General features: G+C 33.7%; 1 protein-coding gene across 3 annotated transcripts in view; it reads left to right on the top strand.

The window, feature by feature from the left end:
* Positions 1–21,595, top strand: part of LOC114341448 (uncharacterized) — a 148,751-nt gene that overhangs the window by 32,834 nt on the left and 94,322 nt on the right. For all 3 annotated transcript variants that reach the window (XR_007698444.1, XM_050652482.1, XM_050652481.1), the window contains exon 3: positions 9,531–9,722. Coding sequence is in view for 2 of the 3 variants with exons in the window: in XM_050652482.1 (XP_050508439.1) it covers positions 9,537–9,722 (186 nt within the window). In the remaining variant the exon portion in view is untranslated. The remainder of the gene's footprint in view (positions 1–9,530; positions 9,723–21,595) is intronic.

The raw sequence follows: 21,595 nt of genomic DNA, 5'->3' as shown, positions 1-21,595 counted from the left end.
GTAGAATTTTTGATTGAGTTCTTTGGATAATTTTTGTGTTTGATTTGCTGGCACAACTCCATAGTTCTATACCGTACGTCCATATAGGTTTGATGACTGTTTTATAAATCAGCAGTTTGTTCTCAATTGAGAGTCGAGATTTTCTACCTATAAGCCAATTTATTTCTTTCACTCTCAACTCAATTTGTTTCTTCTTCTTTAAAATGTGTTGTTTCCAGTTTAATTTAGAATCAAGATGAAGCCCCAGGTATTTGACGATGTTCTGTTGTGGTATGTTGACTTGATTAAGGCTAATATTTGGGCATTGGTCTTTCCTTAGTGTGAAAGTTATATGTGTTGACTTAGTTTCGTTAGCTTTTATCTTCCATTTCTTTAACCACTGTCCAATTTGGTCTAGGTGTTCTTGAAGTTTTAATACTGCAGTTCTTGGATCCTCTTCAGTTGCAAATATTGCTGTGTCATCAGCGAAAGTTCCAATGGTGGTTTGTGGAGAGGTTGGTAAATCGGATGTGTACAGTACATAAAGAAGTGGACCCAATATACTACCTTGTGGGACTCCTGATTGAATTTTGTTACGGTTTGATAGTTCATCCTCCACTTTAGTTTCAAATTCTCTGTGATTTAGATATGATTTTAATAAGTCAAAGTATTTGTTGGGTAGGGATTTTTTGATTTTATAAAGTAATCCTGGGTGCCATACCTTATCAAATGCTTGGCTAATGTCCAGAAAGGCTGCTGTGCAATACTGTTTATTGTCCAAAGCTCTATTAATTACATTTGATATGCGATGGCATTGTTGCACTGTAGAATGACCTTGCCGGAATCCAAATTGGTGTTCTGGGATCCAGTTTTGGAATTCTAGGTCGCTCATAATTCTTTTAAGTAACAGCTTTTCAAGGAGTTTTGACATTATTGGCAGTAGACTTATTGGGCGGTATGATGAAACATCCGTTAAAGCTTTACCAGGTTTCGGTATCATAATTACTTGGGCAATTTTTAGTGATATAGGCCAATAATTAAGTCTTAAGATTGCATTTAATATGTACAATAACTTCATGATACCTTTTTTAGGAAGTTGTTTTAGCATTGTTGCTGTTATGAGATCAGTGCCTGGTGCCTTCTTTTCATTCAAATGATTAATTTCATCTTTGATCTCCTTCGGTGTAATTAAAGTTAGTCGCTCTCGTTGATTAATTGGTAAGGCTAGTTCCTGCTCTACTTCTTGTACTTGGTCATTGTCGTGTGGCTTGAAGACTTCAGTTAGATGTTCAGCAAATAAATCAGCTTTTTCTTTGTTGCTTTTTGCCCATGGTCCTGGTGGTAATGTGTTTTTCCGAATTGGAGGTGAAGTATTTATTGGTTTATTTTTGTTTTTGATTGGTTTCCAGATAGAGTTATCTTGACGCGAAAGGTTTGATACATAGTTTTCAAATGAGTTGTTTCTCATCTGTTCTAGAGCTGTTTTTAAGTTTCTTGTTTTGTTATTATAAACTGTCCTGTCGTCTGGTCTGTGAGTTCTTTGCCAAATTGATCTGGCTTTTCGTTTTTCTGCTACTAGTCTTTTTATTTCAAGAGGAATGTTGGTTGAAAATTTTTTTTGTCCAGGTTGAGGGGTAGACTGTTTGGCAGCATTTTGAAGTAAGTTGATTAGATTATTAGTTTCTGTTTCTATTTGTTCGGGAGTTTGCAATCTCACTAGTAGATTTACTTCCTGTTCTATGATTAGCCGGTATGTGTCCCAGTTTGTTTTGAAGTTATGCAGTCGAGGTGTTGGTTTTTTGATTATCACCGTTGTGCTAATTGTGGCAATTATGGGACTATGATCTGATGATAAATCAAAACTTGGTACTACATCTGTATATGATTGAGATATTCCGTTTGTAATAAAGAAATCCAATAGGTCTGGTGTTTTATTTGGATCGGTTGGCCAATATGTCGGTGATCCCGTCGATAGGAATGAGTAGCTTTTATCCTGGATAACTTTTGCTAGCTCTCTGCCTTTGGTGGTTGTTAGGCGTGAACCCCATAGCGTATGTTTACAGTTGTAATCTCCACCTGCTATAAATTTTGGCCCTAGAGTTTCGAAAAAGGGTAGAAGATCTTCTTTTGTAAGTCTATGCCTGGGCGGACAATAAATTGCTGTGACAGTTATATCATATGGAAGAGTTTGTATTTTTATCGATGTTGCTTGAATGTGATTTGTTTCGTATTTTAGCATTTCATAATGTTTTATAGTTTCTCTTATCAATATGGCTGAACCTCCGTGGGCTGTACCATCTGGGTGATTTGTGTAATATAATTTATACTTAGGTATCTTGAAGTAGGTTCTGTCTGTAAAATGGGTTTCACTTACTAGTAGTATGTCAATGAAATTTTGTTCCAGAAATAGTTTTATATCTTCTTTATGATTAGGAAGACCATTGGCATTCCATTGGGCAATTCTTATGAACTTTGACATTGTTAGTTTACTTTATTTACTAGCATGGAAATCATGTTGAGCACCATACTGTTTTGTTGCATTAGCTGGTTAAATAAATTTTTAAACTCTTCTAGAAATTTGGTAAGTATACTCGCTGTATCTTCGTTATTGTTCTGATTATTTGCTGCAGCTTGAGCGTAACTTTCATACTGATTCTGAATCCTGGGTTGTGTATATATTCTGGGTTGTGTATGTATTTGATTTATTGCTGGATTTAATACGTTTCCTCTGTTATGATACCTGTTATTAATATTATAAATTTTTTGGTAATGTTCACATCCTTTATAATTTGCGGGGTGATCCCCACCACATAATGCACATTTTGCTGGAGTTTCTCTAGTCTTCTTACAAGTTGTGGTATTGTGGGCTCCTCCGCATTTGACGCATACAAATGGTTTATTGCAATATGACTTGGAGTGACCGTACGATTGGCATCTCATGCATTGTATTATGCGATTTTTGGTTGTTCGGGGAGGTTCAATTTCAATAACTCTATTCTGTAGCCCCCTTAAGTTATAAATATCTTTGTTATTTGCTGCCGGTTCGAGATCCACGAAGAACAAATTAAGTGGCTCTTTAGTAATTCTGTGTTGTGCATTTATTATATTTCGAACTTTATGACCCAGTTTTAGGAGTTCGTTTTTTATATCCTCGGTGTTTGTAGAGTGGTGAAGGTATTTTATTACAACTCTATAGGCTCGATCTTGTTTTAACTGATATGTATGGTGATAAATGTTATGTTCATTAAAATATCTAACCATTTTTCTATATGTATCTGGCGTGCCACAACTTAATTTTACGACATTGTTAGTTAAACTTTTTGTATGATATTCTTCCCTTTCTGCTACATCCTTAATTTTTTGTACCATTTTTTGATAGTCTTGTACACCGTGTATGAAAATGGTGGAGGGTTTGCTGTGTTGTTCTCCTTGGGAGGGATTACTTCATTTTCTAGCGCTTCAAATCTATTTTCTGTTACAATAATATTTGTACTGTTTGCATTGTCTGTTGTTTTTCTGATTTTTCTTCTTTTTGAGCTTCTAATTTCTTGCCAATCGTTGTTGCTAGCTGGTTCGTTGTTTTCTTCCTCTTCTTCACTGGTGGATGGCAATCGTTGTAATTGATAATTTGAAGCAGAACTATGATATGTGATCGGCACTAATGGAATTTGTGTCTGTGGTAGTGGAGGGTACAAGTTAGGTGGCATTGGTTTAGTTGGTGCTGGTTGCGACACCGATATTAGATATGGCGTGGTTTGTACATTCATGGCTAGTTGCCCTTGTGTGTTGACTTGTTGATACATTTGTGGGTTGGTTATTGAATTATTACTAAACTCTGTATTTATCCCGGATGGAAACATATTTTGAAAAATATATTTATCATCATTTGCGTACCTGTGTATTAGTTTTCCTGGACTGGGCTTGTCACAGTCCCGAACAGGGTGTTATTTGCTGTACTAAATTACTTCGATATGTCGATACAAGAATGGACTGAACAAATTTTATCTACGTTAAATAATCTGTGGTTAAATCACAAAATTCGAAGAGAAACTTTGAATTATGTATTTAGTCTGGGAAGTAGTGTCAAATTTTTACGGTAATTTTGGCACGGATTCTATGAATTTATTTTGGTGGTTAGTACTTGTTTGATAACGAAAATGGCTGTCAGCTGGCGTGACTCCGGGTCTTTTAGGCAAGAAAAAATAATATGATAGTAGATGGAAAAAAACCCTAGAACTTATATGGCAAATGCGGCCCTCTAGCGTTTTTCATGCGGCCCGAAGGCTAACTAAAGGGCCCTGTGATCAAATTATTTGTCAAATTCCATGTGTTTTTCATTATTTGATAGTGTACCAATGTGTTTGAAGCGTGTTTGGGCGTGTGGCAGACAATTGAATGACTTTAATTTTAAATTATATTGAAATTTTTAAGAACTCTGATTCAAAAGCAAGGTATTATTAACTTTTAATAATAAATTATTAAAGATAATAAACAAATTGCAACGACCTACGGGCGCCCATATAAAAATTTTCAGGGGGGGGGCAGACGTGAAGATTTTGCACATTATATTTTGTATACTTTGGATAACCATATATAGTTAACAGCACCCGAAAATCTAGGGGGGAGGGGCACGGCCACCCCCTGCCCATGGGTATGGGCGCCCGTGCAACGACCTACTTAGTAATCACAAGAAAAATTCAGGTCCGGATTAACAAAAAAAAATTTAAAACGATTGTGACCTTGAAAGAACACCCTGTATATTAAAATTTTCAAAATTCGTCTGCACATTTGAAAAGAGCACAAAAAACTAAGTTTAATTGCTCGCTTCAATTTTTTGCGCAGATAATTTAATGACATTAATTTTGAAATTATATCGAAATTTTTGTTTTGAAAGTTCGAGTTCTTAAAAATTTCGACATAATTGCAAAATTAAAGCCAGCGTTTCTCCACCTGTGGGACGCGCCCCCCTAGGGGGGTGCGCTTTTAATAATGGGAGGGCGTGAGCATATAAAAAAATACACTAACATCATCGAACACTTACTAAAATCGAAGCAAAACAAAACTCTGACAAAATAAAAAATAAAATACACATGAACACTGAATAGGAGATATAATCCTAAAGAGCACTCAATACTAAAAAGTAAGATTTTACTGTTTTTTGTCAAATTTATTGAACGAGGGGGGGCGCGGCGAAAATAATTATGCAAGATTGGGTCGCAAAGGGTAAAAGGTTGAGAAACGCTGATTAAAGCCATTGAATTGTCTGCGCAAAAAATGGAAGCTCCATTAAAGCTCTTTTCAAATGTGCAAATGGGTTTTTAAAATTTCAATATACAGGATGTTGTTTCAAGGTCACAATGGATTTATAATTTTGCTTAATCCGGACCTGGATTTTTCTTGTGATTAGTAGTTGGGTGGTTTGGTTTCTAAATGTGACATGTGTACCGCATATCAAAAAAATATAAAAGGTGGTTCTAAAGTTATGGGTCCAGAAAGAAATGGGCAAAATCGATAAAACACCCTGTAACTCGGTTATAAAGTCGGTGGAGCAATAAATTTAGTATGTCTAGAACCGCCTTATTTACCTCTATTCACTATTCAAGTGTTTCCGCTTCCCAATGAAACACCCTGTATACTAATTCATCTTGATTGCGACCCGCAAGCTGTGGCAGTAGCTACTATGTGGCCCAGGAAAGAAAAAGGTTGAGTATCGCTAGTCTAGTGGCTAGAATACCTGGCTTACACCCAGGAGGCTCGGATTTGATTCCCGGCATCGGAAATCTTTTTGTTTTTAAACTTTTGACATTTTGACTTGAAAAATAATTGTTTTTATAATACTTTTTTATATTGTGTCGTATAAATAATAAAAATGTGGTATTATAAAAAGTTCCTGTTTATAAAAGTGTAATTATTTTTATTATTGATTTTCCTGATCATTTTTTCATTTTATGCCCCGGTTTTGGGCCAGCTGACACACCATTTCTTAATAAGCTTTGTAACAACTTACCATAAAAAAAACAGCCATGCCAAAATGCTCCGGTCAAATGTGACGCTACCTCCCGGACTATTATTTTGTTACTTAGATCATACATAACTAATTGTCAAAATGATTAGTAGAAAGTATGCGTAAACTAATGACTGATTTGAAATGTTTATAAATTCAAATGTCAGATAAAAAAGTTTTTGCAAATTGTGTTTTATTCCCAAGGGGATGTGTGATAAGAATTAATATGAATATAAGTGGTGGGTAGCGATAGAAAAGATGACTTGTATTACCAAAAGGAAGGTAATTCGATTGATTTATGGTAACATAAATAATAAAGGGAAATAAGCAAAAAAACGACCCTGGTCGGGTCTTTGAATAATCCAGGTATCAACTTTTTTTTAGTTATTGTAGACCTATAAGCAAGAGTCAAGAGTTCAGAGCCTTTTTTTGATGCAAAAAACGCGATTTTTTGCATCCCAATAAAAGGCTAAATAGTTGACATAAAATTACAAAATTTGATTTTTTTAGAACATAAAAAAGCTTCAAAGGGCGATTTTTAAAAGTGAAAAAATCAATTTCTTGCTTCGCAAACTGCAGAATAAAGCAAAATCGTTATTTGTTAACAACTATTATTAAAATCAACCTAGAACTTTGCTATTTTACCCAAAGTTGGATATTGGGGTACTTAACAAACCCTCAAAATTTTAGTCATTTAGTTTAAAAGTTTTTCTATTAGTTTAGTCTCCCAAAAACCCTTTTTTGCAATAACATTAGTAAGAAAATAATGAAGAAGGGATAATATTAAACTTGACAGCATTGTACAGGGTGATTGATTAGTAGGGTAAAGCTCAATAGCTCCGCTATACGCTCTGAGCTTCGCTGGTGGCGCTCCTAGCGGATTACTGGAATTATCTTTCACCGGTAATTTTCAAATTTATTATTTAATTGTTATCGCTTAACATTTACAACGCAAAAAATTAATTAAATTGTAATCGATTTTTTTAAGATTTGGCTTATCATTTTGACGTTCTATTGATAAAATATGAATTTCTTACTTCGGATACTTTCACAATTATCGTGTAGATGGCGCTAAGATTTTTAGATTAAATTATAATTACATATTACGGAACATTAAAAAAACTTAAATTCAGTATTTAAAACGTAAGTATATTTAAGGTAAAAATATATACCACAGCTTTGACCAACTAATATTTTTTATAATTAATGTTTTTAATTTTAATTTTACATTAATCACTTTGACATTTATGTCAAATTTCCGGTAAACGTTTACAGACTTGCCACTACTGGCGCTCGAGAATTTGTAAATATCCCCTCTACGTACGAGCTCACAGCGGATAGTAATAGATAGCAATAAAAGTTAATAACAAAAATTTTAGCCACCTTTGAGCTTCACATTACAAAATTAGTTATAATGTTACAGGGTGTTCGATAACAAAGTGACAGACCAAATTTATGTTTTTTTAAATGGAACACCCTATATTTTATTTTAAATTCGAAATCCTGTTAACTTCTCCATCACAAAAATATAAAGGTTTGTTATGTTATACAGGGTATTTACAAAGTTATAACCAATTTTGTATGAAAATCGTAACAAGTTCAACTCCCTGTATAAATAAAAATAAGCAAAACAACAATGGTTTATTAATGCCATATTTTTTAACGTATTGTCAAAATTTTCAAGAATGGTCGATATTGCTAATTTTCTTTATATCAAATACAGGGTGAGTCAAAACGCAAGTACATTATTTTCTCAGTAATGTTAAATGGAACACCCTGTATTTTATATCATTATTGAAAAGTAACATTAACGTACTTCAATTTTTATATAACATTCCCTATGCCCAAATTTATTAGTTTTCGAGATATTTTCATTTTTCAGAGCAAATTATTTTAGGTGTTTAAATTTATCTAAATTTTAAGTAAGCCATGACTGAATTGACAATTGAAGATTACCGATTATCAATCCGGTCATCAATGTAACACTGTAGCAAATAAAGAAATAAAAATAATACATTTTGCAAAAGAAAACATGTTTGAAAAAATCAGAAGCTACTTTTAATATTTTTATTACATAAGGTGTTCAAAATTACCTCCTAACACATTTATGTACGCCTAAAAACGATCATTGAATGAGCTGCTTACTCTACGGAGCATTTGTAAATTAACACATCGAAATACACTTTGTATTCTATTTTTCATCTCATCCCTTGTTGTTGGAGGTATTTTATAAACTTCATTATTCTCTCTCGTTCCATCCCTCCTTGTGGAGTATTGGGCGCTTATGCGTTTCTTGGCCAAAAGTGTAAGATTGCTGTCTGGCCGGGACAGCGCATCTTCTTTTGTTTTTATTCTCTGGATAAATTGTGAACTAATTCCCTCCACTCTCTTCTATATTTTGCTCTCTTTTTGACTTCGCCCCATCTTAGTCCAATTTTTTCGTGTTCTCGTTGTTGTTCTTTTCGAGCTGTTGTCTGGTCTGCCCCTCTTTATTTTCCCCTCTGGTTGGTATTCAAGTGCTTGTCTTGCTATGCTGCTTTGGTCTTTCCTTAAAGTGTGGCCGATTCATTTCCATTTTTTTCCTTGACTGTAGTAGATACGTTAGTTTGCTTTGTCTTTTCCCATAGTTTTGTATTAGTTATTTTGTTTGGCCAGTATATTTTCAGGATTTTTCTTAGAGATTTGTTTACAAATGTTTGTAGTTTTTTATTTGTATTTTCGTCCTGTTTCCATGTTTCTGCTCCATAGAGCAGTATACTTTTAATGCAACTGTCGATTTTAATTTTTGTTGTTTCCGATATTTTGTTTGTTCCATTTAAAATTACTGAGAAAATAATGTACTTGCGTTTTGACTCACCCTGTATTTAATATAAAGAAAATTAGCAATATCAATAATTCTTAAAAATTTTGACAATAAATAAAAAAATATAGCATTAATAAACCATTGCTGTTGTGCTTATTTTTATGTATACAGGGAGTTGAACTTGTTACGATTTTCATACAAAATTGGTTATAACTTTGTAAATACCCTGTATAACATTACAAACCTTTATATTTTTGTGATGGAGAAGTTAACAGGATTTCCAATTTAAAATAAAATATAGGGTCTTCCATTTAAAAAAACATAAGTTAGGTCTGCCACTGTGTTATCGAACACCCTGTAACATTCTAACTAATTTTTTAATGTGAAGCTCAAAGGTGGCTAAAATTTTTGTTATTAATTTTTATTGCTACCTATTACTATAGCGGAGCTATTGAGCTTTACCCTACTAATCAATCACCCTGTATATGGATGTTAAGCGGGAACTAAAAATTCAAGCGTTCAAAAATGTTGATGAACTTCGAAATACTGTAAGTTTCTTTTGATAGCAGTTAATAGAAATAGGAAGGTTTTCTTTCTATAGGTCTTCAATAACCAAAAACGTTGTCAACTGGATGATTTAAAGTCTCAAACATGGTCTTGCTTATTTCACTGAAGTACTATGGATAGCATATAGGTACAGAAAGCCAACCACTAGTGTTAACTCGGAAGTATTATATTTTGCAGCATATTATGAAGTACCCTCAAGTGGTGTCAATGCCTTCGGCCGTCTCTAATTGGCTAGATGAACAGTTGGAAGCTCGTGGTATCGATGCAGTAGTATATACTCGCTATATCCTCAGTTTGCTACATTCACATACAGTCGACGTCTTGTATCCAGAGGACGATTTCCAGTTTCCATATTCTCACTCTAAAAAAGTAAGTATACATAATATATGGTTGACCATATTTCTTAGAGACTTGCATTCAACTAACAATTTCTGTAGGGACTAGTTAATAGATAAATGTTACAAACAAAGAAACAGGCTGTGATAATATTAGTATTTTTAAGTAATTACAAGATGTTGTGTTGAATCAGGTTGTGAGGTACTTTGACCAGGATGTTCTTCTTCTTCCCGGACCTCGCTTTCCAAATATTTTTCCTTGCAGGATGGCTTGTAGGAGGGCATATCGCATAATGTGTCCAAGGTATTCCAACTTTCGAGATTTGATGGTGGTCACTACCTGTCGGTTCTTCATTCTTCTGACCTCATTTATAACTCAGTCAGTCCACGGAAACTTAAGTATTCTCCAACATAACCAAATCTCAAATGCTTCAAATCTTCTGCATATAGTTTTGTTCAAGGTCCACGATTCAACACCATATAAAATAACATCGTTAATTTTTCCTGCGAATAACGCGACTCCTAATGTCCACAACACACACGTTAACCCTTTCAGCTCCGCTTTAATATTTCCAATATGCTCCGCTTTAATATTTCTAATATTGCTCCTGTGCCGTCAGAAATAATTTCGTTTGAATACTTCGGACGCGGTTACGCGTCCACGGCACTGATTTATAGTTTGAAGGGCTTAATGTGAAACAATGACTAGCCACACATGAGTTCAAAAAGAGTTAGTGTTATTCTTAGTTAAAGTAATAGTATAACAAGCCACTAACAAATTATCTCGGCCCTTCGTTAATAGATGGCCCGATAAATCTATGGTCACACTATTGCATAGGCCTAGTTTGTTCTAGTATCTACTCGACATAATGACAAACCACATCAAAATGGCGAACATGAGCGGAAGACGCGGTTACGCGTCCACGGCACTGATTTATAGTTGAAGGGCTTAATGTGAAACAATGACAAGCCACACATGAGTTCAAAAAGAGTTAGTGTTATTCTTAGTTAAAGTAATAGTATAACAAGCCACTAACAAATTATCTCAGCCCTTCGTTAATAGATGGCTCGATAAATCTATGGTCACACTATTGCATAGGCCTAGTTTGTTCTAGTATCTACTCGACATAATGACAAACCACATCGAAATGGCGAACATGGGCGGAAGCGTTTCGGATAATTATTGAGTTCTGACGATTCTAGAAAGAAAAATAGCAAAGTTGACTTGACATTCGATGACAGTGACCGTGTCCCTGACTATGTACAATCTAGAAGTGACACAAGTATTGAAAATCCAGCGATATGTAATTTTTTCCTAAATGTGGCTTGTCACATTATTACCATTCAAGATTAATGTAGTGGCTTATGACGTGGCTTGTTATATTATTGCATTTGGTTGTAGGATAATGAACCAAGTCCATCAATAAAAACCAAACACACCCGTCAAAAAATCCAACAAGTTAATGGAGACAAAGAAATAAACACTGTTTAACACCTGTAGGGTTGAAACCACCCCGAACTCGGTCAATAATAGAAAATTCTGAATCTACATATATCTAAAATTTGGGTATTTATTATTAATGGAATAATGTAACAAGCCACATTTTTTTAAATAAATGCTGTTTTTTCTTGAGTTTCAAGTAATTTGATTAATATTGTTGTCAACTATAGTCCCATAGGGCATGATGCATCGAATTATCTAAACTAAAACAATAAAAGTTGTTACTGGATTTTTTAATATTATTTTTTACATTCAAAGTCAAATATCTCACTTTTACCTTTTTGAGACTTGTCATTGTTTCACATTAAGCTCTTCAGTTATATTTGGACGCGCGTACGCGTCACCGGGGCTGAAAGGGTTAAATCTGGACTCGCCTCACTCCATTGTGTTGCATTACATCGTGAATGAGTCCAATCTTAATGCTCTTTTGACCATTTTAACCTCTTTTTTTTGTTGTAAGTGTGAAGTGGATTTTTCTTTGCCTGAGATAAAACGAAATTTTGAAAAACACTTCGTACTGATTTTTTCAAATACTATTTTTTCAAGTACAATATAGATACCGTTGCATGTCATCCGCGTCATAGCACGTGACGTCACGTGATACCAACACAAAAGATTTAAGTCGTAGGTGTGTTCCTTTTTAGAATCGTTTAACCGAGTACACTTTAATTACAGCCACTCGACAATGTGAATTTAAAAAAACATACCGTAACTTGTTTCATTTACTTTGGATAAGTGGAATATAAAGCGTTTTATAAAGTATGTACACTTGTTCGGATTACACTCTAACTGTCATCGAACAAAGGTGGACATTTTGGCATAAATTGGTAACATTTATTTGACGGTTGCGGTGTAGACACTTCGTATTTGTTTTTATTCTTTACTATAAGTATATGTTTTATTATTATTGTTCTGAAGCTATTTTCTTGTGGCATTTTTGCAATTAACTAGTTTTGATGAGAAATAAGCCACAATTTTACTAAAATGATTTTATTAACGTTTCGACGCCCAAATCGGGTGTCGTTGTCAAAATACAAAAAATATTAATGAATTAAACAAAAATGTTGTTGCTTAGTAAAAAAATTCTTCCAATAATTTATTTAATCTGACTCATTTATATCGGCAATTCAGACATATATTATACATTTTAAAGTAGAAGACTTTAAAATGATATTGCCAATATTTATGCAACTCATATCAATATTTTTTGTATTTTGACAACGGCACCCGATTTGGGCGTCGAAACGTTAATAAAATCATTTTTTTAGTAAAATTGTGGCTTATTTTCCATCAGAACTATGTAGTTAATGTTTTATTGTATTTATTGTTTTTATTATTTACTTTAACGTAAGATTATTAACTTAATTCTTGTTTTTTATTTCTAATGTGTTTATTTATTTACCTTGAATATTAATTTGTTTTGTTGTATAATCCACTTCCACAATAATTATGTGAATATTTGATAAAATGAATTCAAGAATTTTTTGTAATTAGGCAACAATGTCAGCTTAGATCTCTGACGTAGATAATGACGTGCAACGGTATCTATATTGTACGGACTGTATATAATTTGGAAATCTTAATTTGTGGGCCTCTCGGTGGCATGTTGATCTAGAAAAATCGTGTCTTCCAATAACGTTACTCCCCAAAATACTTAACTCTAGATAAATTACACGTTGTTTATTCACTATAATGCGTCTTTATGTCCTTCGATCTGCTACACGACTCGAATCTGCTATTGTCCAAGTTCCGAGTCAAGTGTTCACGTGCAAATCCAATCTGACAATCCGATGTTCACAGGAAAGCGGCTAGCTCGTATCTCTAGTTTGAGAAGATAATACCGCATTTATACTCAGTCCTGTTGGACAGGGAAGTGGACAGCGTGAATGTGTAAATAGCTCACTCGCGCTGCTCATGCTCATGCTACTGCCATTGCACTACGATGCCTCAAAAGTCGGTTTTCGAGATGGAAGTCAAAGGACTGGCAGCGCGAGCGCGAGTAAGCATTCACATTCAACTACTCACTCTCTCACTTGCCGCCGGCAAAGCGGCAAGTGAGTAAGAGAGCAAGACGATGCTGTCGCCACATTCCATTCTTGTGAGTCGTTCGGTAATGAGTTGTGAGGACATTGGCGAGGAACTGATGTGAACACCTTACTCGCGTCGATATCGTATTTCGGGCAAAATTTCCGTCAGCGGCAGCAGCAGTGACAATAGCTAAGTATAAATCCGGCATAAGATAATCCAGCAGCATAATGTCGACTCCTAACCATCTACTCGCTTATTTTACGTCTCTTACTTATTGATTGTTTCGAAGCGCACCTGCGATGATTTTGCCATGGCCGTTCATCCCCTTTAGATTAAGTCATTCTAGATGTTGGTAGTTCTGCTTCGTTCTTAATCAGATTTTCGAATGGACAGATTAGTGACTAGCCTCTTCGTACCGCCGCACAGTGGTCGAAAATTCAAATTTAGGAGGACTTGTTGAATTCGGTATGATATTTTTTTTAAGGCAATTTATTAAGAACAAGTCACGGCCACAAATTGTTAAGATAACATCACGAAAATAGTTAATATTAATCTCGTTCAATTATACAGGGTGTTTCATAATTATGTTATATTTAGCCAGCCGCAATAAGGGTAATGCATAAGTTACAATAAAAAGGAACTTTTTTCTTTATTTTTCTTAGGAATTTGTTTTCAATAATCAATTAAAATAAATCACAGAATTCTAACAAAAATAAATAAAATACAATTATTAAAAAACCCAAAGTAATAGCGAATTATAAACAAATTTAAAATAGTTGCATATCTAGAGTCCAAAAAAAAATAATAAAATTATTAATAAAAATTTACATTACTCAAAAACGTCATTGTCACTTTCGGGGCACTAGAATGAAGTATCCGAATTTTCTTCTTCTACTGACATTGAAGGTGTTTGAGGGCTAATTTCTGGTGCACGAAGTAAGCCCAAAACTTCTTTAGATAGATGATTTACTTTTCTTTTCGGCAATGGTCTTAAATGCGAAATAACCATATCTGAAGATAATAATAACGCATGAAGAAGGTCTTCTATATTTTCTTTTCTTCCGATCTTGCGTGTGTTATGTTGTCGATAATAACGGCACTCCTTATGTCTTGCTTCTAAAGCTTCTTCGCTTAACTGACCAATCGGAAGTAAAAGAGTATCAATTACGTCAGTTCCATGTATTAATATTTTATGGACACTAGCTGGCATCTTATACCATTCGTATAATTTCACAAAATGTTCGGCAGTTTTCAGAGTATATTCTCTAAAATTTTCGCTATTTAATTGATAACCACATGATATGGCTTGTAAAATGGTTGCAAATCTCCTAATTAAAGTTTCGTCTACATTTGTAATTTGAGCGGATTTCTCAGGGTCTTTGAAGAATTTTCTGGCAGTGTTACCATCATTGGTATTACCACTACCTTGCTTAATTGTATCTATGAGAAGTCCAGTTTCTTGCCGAAATTTTGATATTATTTCTTTCTTTTTTGCTTCACAAATGGCTTTATTTTGGACACCTCTAACCTGCCATGTTTTTATATCTAGTCGGTAAGCAATATGCAAAATGCATTCAAAGAATCTAATATGTGCATGCAGCGTCGACAGACCATACTGAAAAGTAGAGAAATTGCAAGGTTTTTTTAAAACTGCCCTTAAATTGTTCATATCTTTTGGTTTAGTTTTGCAAATATAGCAGCTCTGTGTGGAAGGATTTTCTGCTAGAGCATTGGCCACTTTTCCATCCAACATAGTTTTTAATAACGTATGCTGGACAGTAACAATTTCTTCTCGGACATTTACAATTGTTGGTAAGAGCGAAGCTATTTGTTCCTCGACATAATTATTTTCTCGCATTATTATATCATGTGTTTCTTTTATGAATTCGAATTTAATAGGTACACAAAATCGAGTAGATGATGAACGTGGATTAAGCCATACAATCTCTTCTGACTCAAACTGTTGTGTTGTTAACTTAAGTGGCACTATCGATGTTAACAGCAAGTCTGAATCTACTAAATCACAACTTTCCTGAAATTTCTGTTTGTACATAGAATGATTTGAACTTCCATCAAACCCCCATTTATAAGTCATGTGAAAAACTGTAATACCTTTTTCACTTATAACTTGAGAAAATACTTCTTCCTGGACAACAGCTAAACGACGAACAATGTGATCAAGGAGACATTGTAACTTAATCTCCCCCTTAGTCTCTGTTACATTTATGCCTTCCGGGTAACACTCTTTCTTTGCTTTTAGTACATCATCGTAAGAAGGATATAAGTCACAATTATTATTCTTTGCACTTTTTTTCAATTTTAAATACTGTGATTTGGTCAATTTAGCATCAACTATGAGAGCAAGGGTTTCTTCAGCTGTATATTTTTTCACCGGACTTTTTGATCCGCGCACATTTTTTAACCTTCTTAGCGACCGAGGACTGGAAAATGTAGCTTTTTTTATAACATAAGCCAAATTTCTTTTGCCTGATTTTATAAAACTGGTCCTTGATGCAAAATTAAGCTCTTCTACGCTATGGTTTAACACCAATTTTTTTGTACGTCTCCTTTTGGATCTAGTGCTTAGTGTATCAAACCCTTTCATAGGCCTTAATTTTCTTTTAGTTGTACAAACAAATTCACTTGGATGTGGTTCAACAGTATTATGTATTGAATGATTCAGCCAGTCCTCATTCTGCTTCAAAAAATTTTTCTTATTTTTCCCACTAGCTTTCCAACGAACCAGGAGATTATTAGAAAACCATGAAATTTTGTTTAAAATGACTTTTTCAGGAATGTCTGGTATTCTATGATTTACATAGTCAAGCATTTTTTTCCTTGAAGCAACTGTAGTTGCCCGAGATAACAAAGAATTATCTAAAAGAAGTTCGAATAAACTCAACCTCGTCACGTCTCGGTGAACACCTGAAAACAAAAAAATTATTAAACAACTTCCGATGCACTCCGACCCTACAGATTTTGTGTATAAAAAGATAAATGATGAATCTACAATATAATTAAAAATTAGAGTAAAACTAAATAAACTTTTTTTTCTTTTGACTATCAAATTTCAACAATTAAAAAGATAACTATTGTTTTTCTCTGCTTCTAATAAATCCAATTTTACTATGAATAAAAAACTTTTATATACGATCATTACAAATAATACTAACCTGAAGAACCAGCAGACATGATAAAATAAAAACAAAAATTAAAAACACTCTTTAACACTTTTAACAACTTAAGAACACAACGTTCGCAAACAACGATAAAGCGTAACTGAACAAAACTTGTATTTGCAGTCCCGTTGCGACTACCTGACCTTGAGAAGGTTTCTAGGAAGTAGATAAATTATTCGGAACCGACTAAGATACGCATTTTACTTTTCAATTATAATCATTAATGTATGTTTCTCAGAAGTTGGGTTTTTGTTAGATGTCCTCCTAAATTTGAATTTTCGACCACTGTGCGCCGCGCCGCTATATTCATTGCACACTCAAGAAACATACCATTATTTCGTGCTGACCGAGCTTCTAAAGTTCAACTAGAGTTATAATACACTAAAACAATGACAAGATAAAACCACAAAAACTATGCTGATAATGAATGGATTTAGGGTATTTGGGTTGAAGGTCCTTTTTATGCCAATCAAAACAACTTTTTCTCAAGCAATTACTTGATAAGCTATATTAGGTACAGCCAAATAAATATTAAAATAAATTACCGACCCGCATTTTATGCTAGTCAGTGTAACATTGTCCTTTTCTTAACTGGACTAAAATCAGAATTACAAAGAGAAATTTTGGAACTTTAGAACAATTATGTATCTTATCGCAGCCTGTTGCTCTATGAAAGCATTTATTAATTCAGGGGCTTGGAAGTAAAAGGGTTTAAGTGCACTTTTTTCAAATTCTGACGTAAGTACAGATTGGCATACCTAAATGGTATTATAGGTGGTAAATTGATCTAAGCATATTTCGCCCTACATTTTGTTCAATGAAAACAATTGCAGTTTGCTTTGGTAGTAAACAAGTTTATACGTGCTCTTGAACCGTTTTACCACAAAACTATTTTTAGTATTATGTAAAAACAAATAGTAAGAAACGGGTTTAAGTGCGCCTGAACCATTTTTACCACAAAACTATTTTTAGTATTTTGTAATGTGTAAACACATGTTAATACAGGATTAATTTCAAGTAAATAAATATTAGATTTGTGACCAATTTTGAAGACTAATTAAGTATTATGCAACGTGCCAGTTGTAGTTACACTGTGGATAACAGCTGGAACAAAAATGATTAGTAATATGTAGTTAACATCTGCACTTGAACCGTTTTACCAGTAACATTTATCAACACCATGTACCGATTCAAGTACATTTTTTTAATAATTGAAAAAAAGGAAGGATATATTAAGCCCTTATATTTTTATCACTTTATAGTACATTGTAAACTAGACAAATTTTAGTTTAATGACTCCTAGAATTTATAAAACTCAAACAACTTTGAAGCTGATTGTCTCAGAACTACCAAAACTGCACTTAAACCCTTTTACGTCTGGCCCCTTCAATTACACTATATAGTTACCTCTAAAATGCACTTTTAATTTAGTGGTGTTTTACTCAATAGAGTTAACAAGTGCAAGATGTAAATACAACAATGTAATACAGTAATAGTGGCCTATTGAAATATTCACTGTCAGCTTTATTGCTCTATGATTTACAATGTAAAAATTTTTTATTGGTAAGTTAGTTAATTATCTAGTAAAGCCTTTAGATGCTATTGTTCTTAGAAGATGTTAAGATAATCCCTTTCTCTTTTAGCAAAATTGGAATGTTTCACAAAACAAATTTGAACAATAATTATCATAATTATTGGTAAATACTAAATAGTATTTAACATATACAAACATTCATAATTGGTATTGATAAAAGTACTTTACAATTAGATCTAGATAATAATCAATTTGTCGTTAGAAATCAATCACTTATATACATATTTATACAGGATACAAACATTTTTTAAATTAGAAAACACCTATGGAAACTTTAACACTTTCTATTAAAATAAACGTTTGCCTTAATGACTACCGGAATTATTCCATGCCATTTAAAGTTATGGCTAAAATGAAAGAATTTATTATTTAAAATTTTGTTGACACAATATTGGTCGTATTAATTTATATAAAAAATGCTATATAATAGAATTAGCCAAATAAGATTCCCAACATATACCTGTGGAACAAGCAGGATTTCTACCAAACCGCAACTGCACAATCTAAGTCCTAGGACTGACTAACTATATAGAACCAGGCTTTCAAAATCAACTAAAATTCAGCAGATTTATCAGTAGCGTACGATACTACGTAAATACAATGGGTAATATACAGGGTGTCCCGAAAAGATTGGTCATAAATTATACCACACATTCTGGGGTCAAAAACAGTTCGATTGAACCTAACTTACCTTAGTACAAATGTGCTCACAAAAAAAGTTACAGCCCTTTGAAGTTACAAAATAAAAATCGATTTTTTTCAATATATCGAAAACTATTAGAGATTTTTTCTTGAAAATAGACATGTATCATTGTTATGACAGGAACATCTTAAAATAAAATTATAGTGAAATTTGTCCACCTCATAAAAATTTTATGGGGGTTTTGTTCCCTTAAACCCCCCCAAACTTTTGTGTACGTTCAAATTAATTCATTATTGTGGTACCATTAGTTAAACACAACGTTTTTAAAACTTTTTTGCCTCTTAGTATTTTTTCTATAAGCGAGTTTTTATCGAGATGCGGCTTCTTTTTTAATATATTTACATAAAAATTGTATGGGGGTGTTGTTCCTTTAAACCCCCCAAATGTTTGTGTACGTTCCAATGAAACTATTATTGTGGTACCATTAGTTAAACACAGTGTTTTTAAAACTTTTTGCCTCTTAGTATTTTTTTTGATAAATCACCTTTTATCGAGATGTGGCTTCTTTTTCAAAATATACCTAAAAATGTAAATTATAAATAAATTTTCACGATTATTAACAGGTCTCCATAATCGTACTTAACCATATACAAATATGTGGTGGATTCGACAAATACTCAAAATATTTCAATAAACGCTGGCTTATCGAAAAAGTACTGAGAGGCAAAAAAGTTTTAAAAACATTGTGTTTAACTAAAGGTGCCACAATAATAATTTAAGTGGAACGTACACAAAAGTTTGGGGGTTTAAGGGAACAAAACCCCATAAAATTTTTATGGGGTGCACAAATTTCACTGTCATTTTTTTTTAAGATGAAGCTGCCACAATGCCACATGTCCATTTCTAATAAAAAATCTTTAAGAGTGTTCGATATATGAAAAAAAATCGATTTTTATTTTGTAACTTCAAAGGGGTGTAACTTTTTTTGTGTGCACTATTGTATATAGGTAAGTGAGGTTCAATCAACCTATTTTTGACCCCAGAACCTGTGGTATAATTTATGACCAATCTTTTCGGGACACCCTGTATAGTAAGAGCCACCATACTAGACACATAGTAACATTGAGCTATTACAGTCCTGGACCCTTCACTTGTTGTAATGTTTATTTTTATGTCAAGTGACGTTTAGAACGTCAGAAAATGTATAGAAACTAAATATTAACATAGAAAGGTGACAAATAATAGATCAGCTGTATTAAATCCAGCTGATCTAATTTTGACGTTTACAGTTGTCACTTTGTTAAAGTTGTAAAAGTTTTAGGGCCGGTTGTTCGAACGCTAATCAAGAAGTTGATTATAATCAATCATTTATTGTAATCAATTTTCTTGATGGAAATCAAATCGCGACATAAAAAATACATGTAAAACACTAATCAGTTATTGATTGTAGGTAAAACAGTAATTAAAATATAGCCGCAGCTCTTAAATTATTAAAAATTGCTTATTATTATTATTGATTTGTAAATAAAAACAAGAAATTAACATCAGAAAGAGTTTAATTATGTTTTATTTTAAATTAACACCAAAATAATAAAATAAATCAGTCAACATAACCTCAAAATGCGACATCTGTCAGAAGTACGCTTAATCAAATATAATTGTAATTAAATATTTGATAATGATCAGTTTTGATTAGCGTTCGAACAACCGGCCCTTAAAGTCTATTCTTGGTGTCTGAATAAAGTTATTTTAAAACAGAGTAATAATACTATTAGCTAATTTATTTTTTGTATCGAAAAACAATTATTTTGAATAGTTTCTGGACATAACATGACAGGGATGAAAGTCACATCTGAGAACGGACCGGATTAGCCCATAAGCATATCAATTCGGTACCTACCCATGTGTCTAGTACGGTGGCTCTTACTGTATAAATAAATGCGAGCGATTCCATGCAGAAAAATCACTGATGTCATTAATGCTATGCTATGCAACAACAGTTTCCAAGTCATCATGGGCGATAAGACTCATACCCAAATAAAACTAAACAGTGGCCTCCCGCAAGGATAGATGCTGGCCCCCCTACTCTTTAGCCTTTACCGTGACCAGGTTACCCTCAAAGTCACCAAAACAACATACAGACAACAACACATTGGCCAATTACCAATTAAAAGTCCACTTTGAAGATAGACTCATCAGCCATAAACACCCAAAATACAGTCGGAAAAATTAAAGAATACTCATGAACGATCACATCAATCACTTATTTTGTATTCGCTGTCTTTTTCTATAACAAACGTTTGTTATTTGTAGAAAAAGGCAGCAAATACAAAATGAGTGATTGATGTGATCGTTCATGGGTATTCTTTCATTTTTCCAACTGTATCTAGGTGGGACATTCGATAGAACGCTAAGCTTTAAAAAACATTTTACAAAGACTCAACTGTGATCAACACCGGAAGAACAGTGAGAGGCCGTGGAGTAACGGCATATTCGCTGGCCTCATACGCCAGTGCACGTGGGTTCGAGCCCTGCCAAAGACAAACCATTTTCATTTCCAATAATGACACGAGCCTCGGAGAGCACGTAAAGCCGTCGGTCCGCTGGGCTAGTGTACATCGGCACTAGTTACTTGAAACACGGTTAAAGATGTAAATGGCGCCGGAACTGTCCGAAAGGATCTCCCCGGCAAAAATGCCATACGATATTATTATACCAATACCGGAAGAACAACAATAATGATAGTAGACAGGCCAAATAATACCGCACATACACCAACTGACGAATTTCGAAGTATTAGACAGATTTGTATATTTGGTCCTACTGATAACCAACAATGTCGGCTCCTGAGAAATCAAGAATAAAACTTGAAAAGGGGTAAACCCAATATCAAAGAATAAATCAAGAATAGACTAGCAATGGCCAGAACAGCAACAGCCAAATTAATTAAAATATGTATGGA

Source organism: Diabrotica virgifera, chromosome 5, assembly GCF_917563875.1.
Source record: "Diabrotica virgifera virgifera chromosome 5, PGI_DIABVI_V3a".
Classification (NCBI taxonomy): Eukaryota; Metazoa; Arthropoda; class Insecta; order Coleoptera; family Chrysomelidae; genus Diabrotica; species Diabrotica virgifera.
This window is presented reverse-complemented; position numbering and strand designations above follow the sequence as displayed.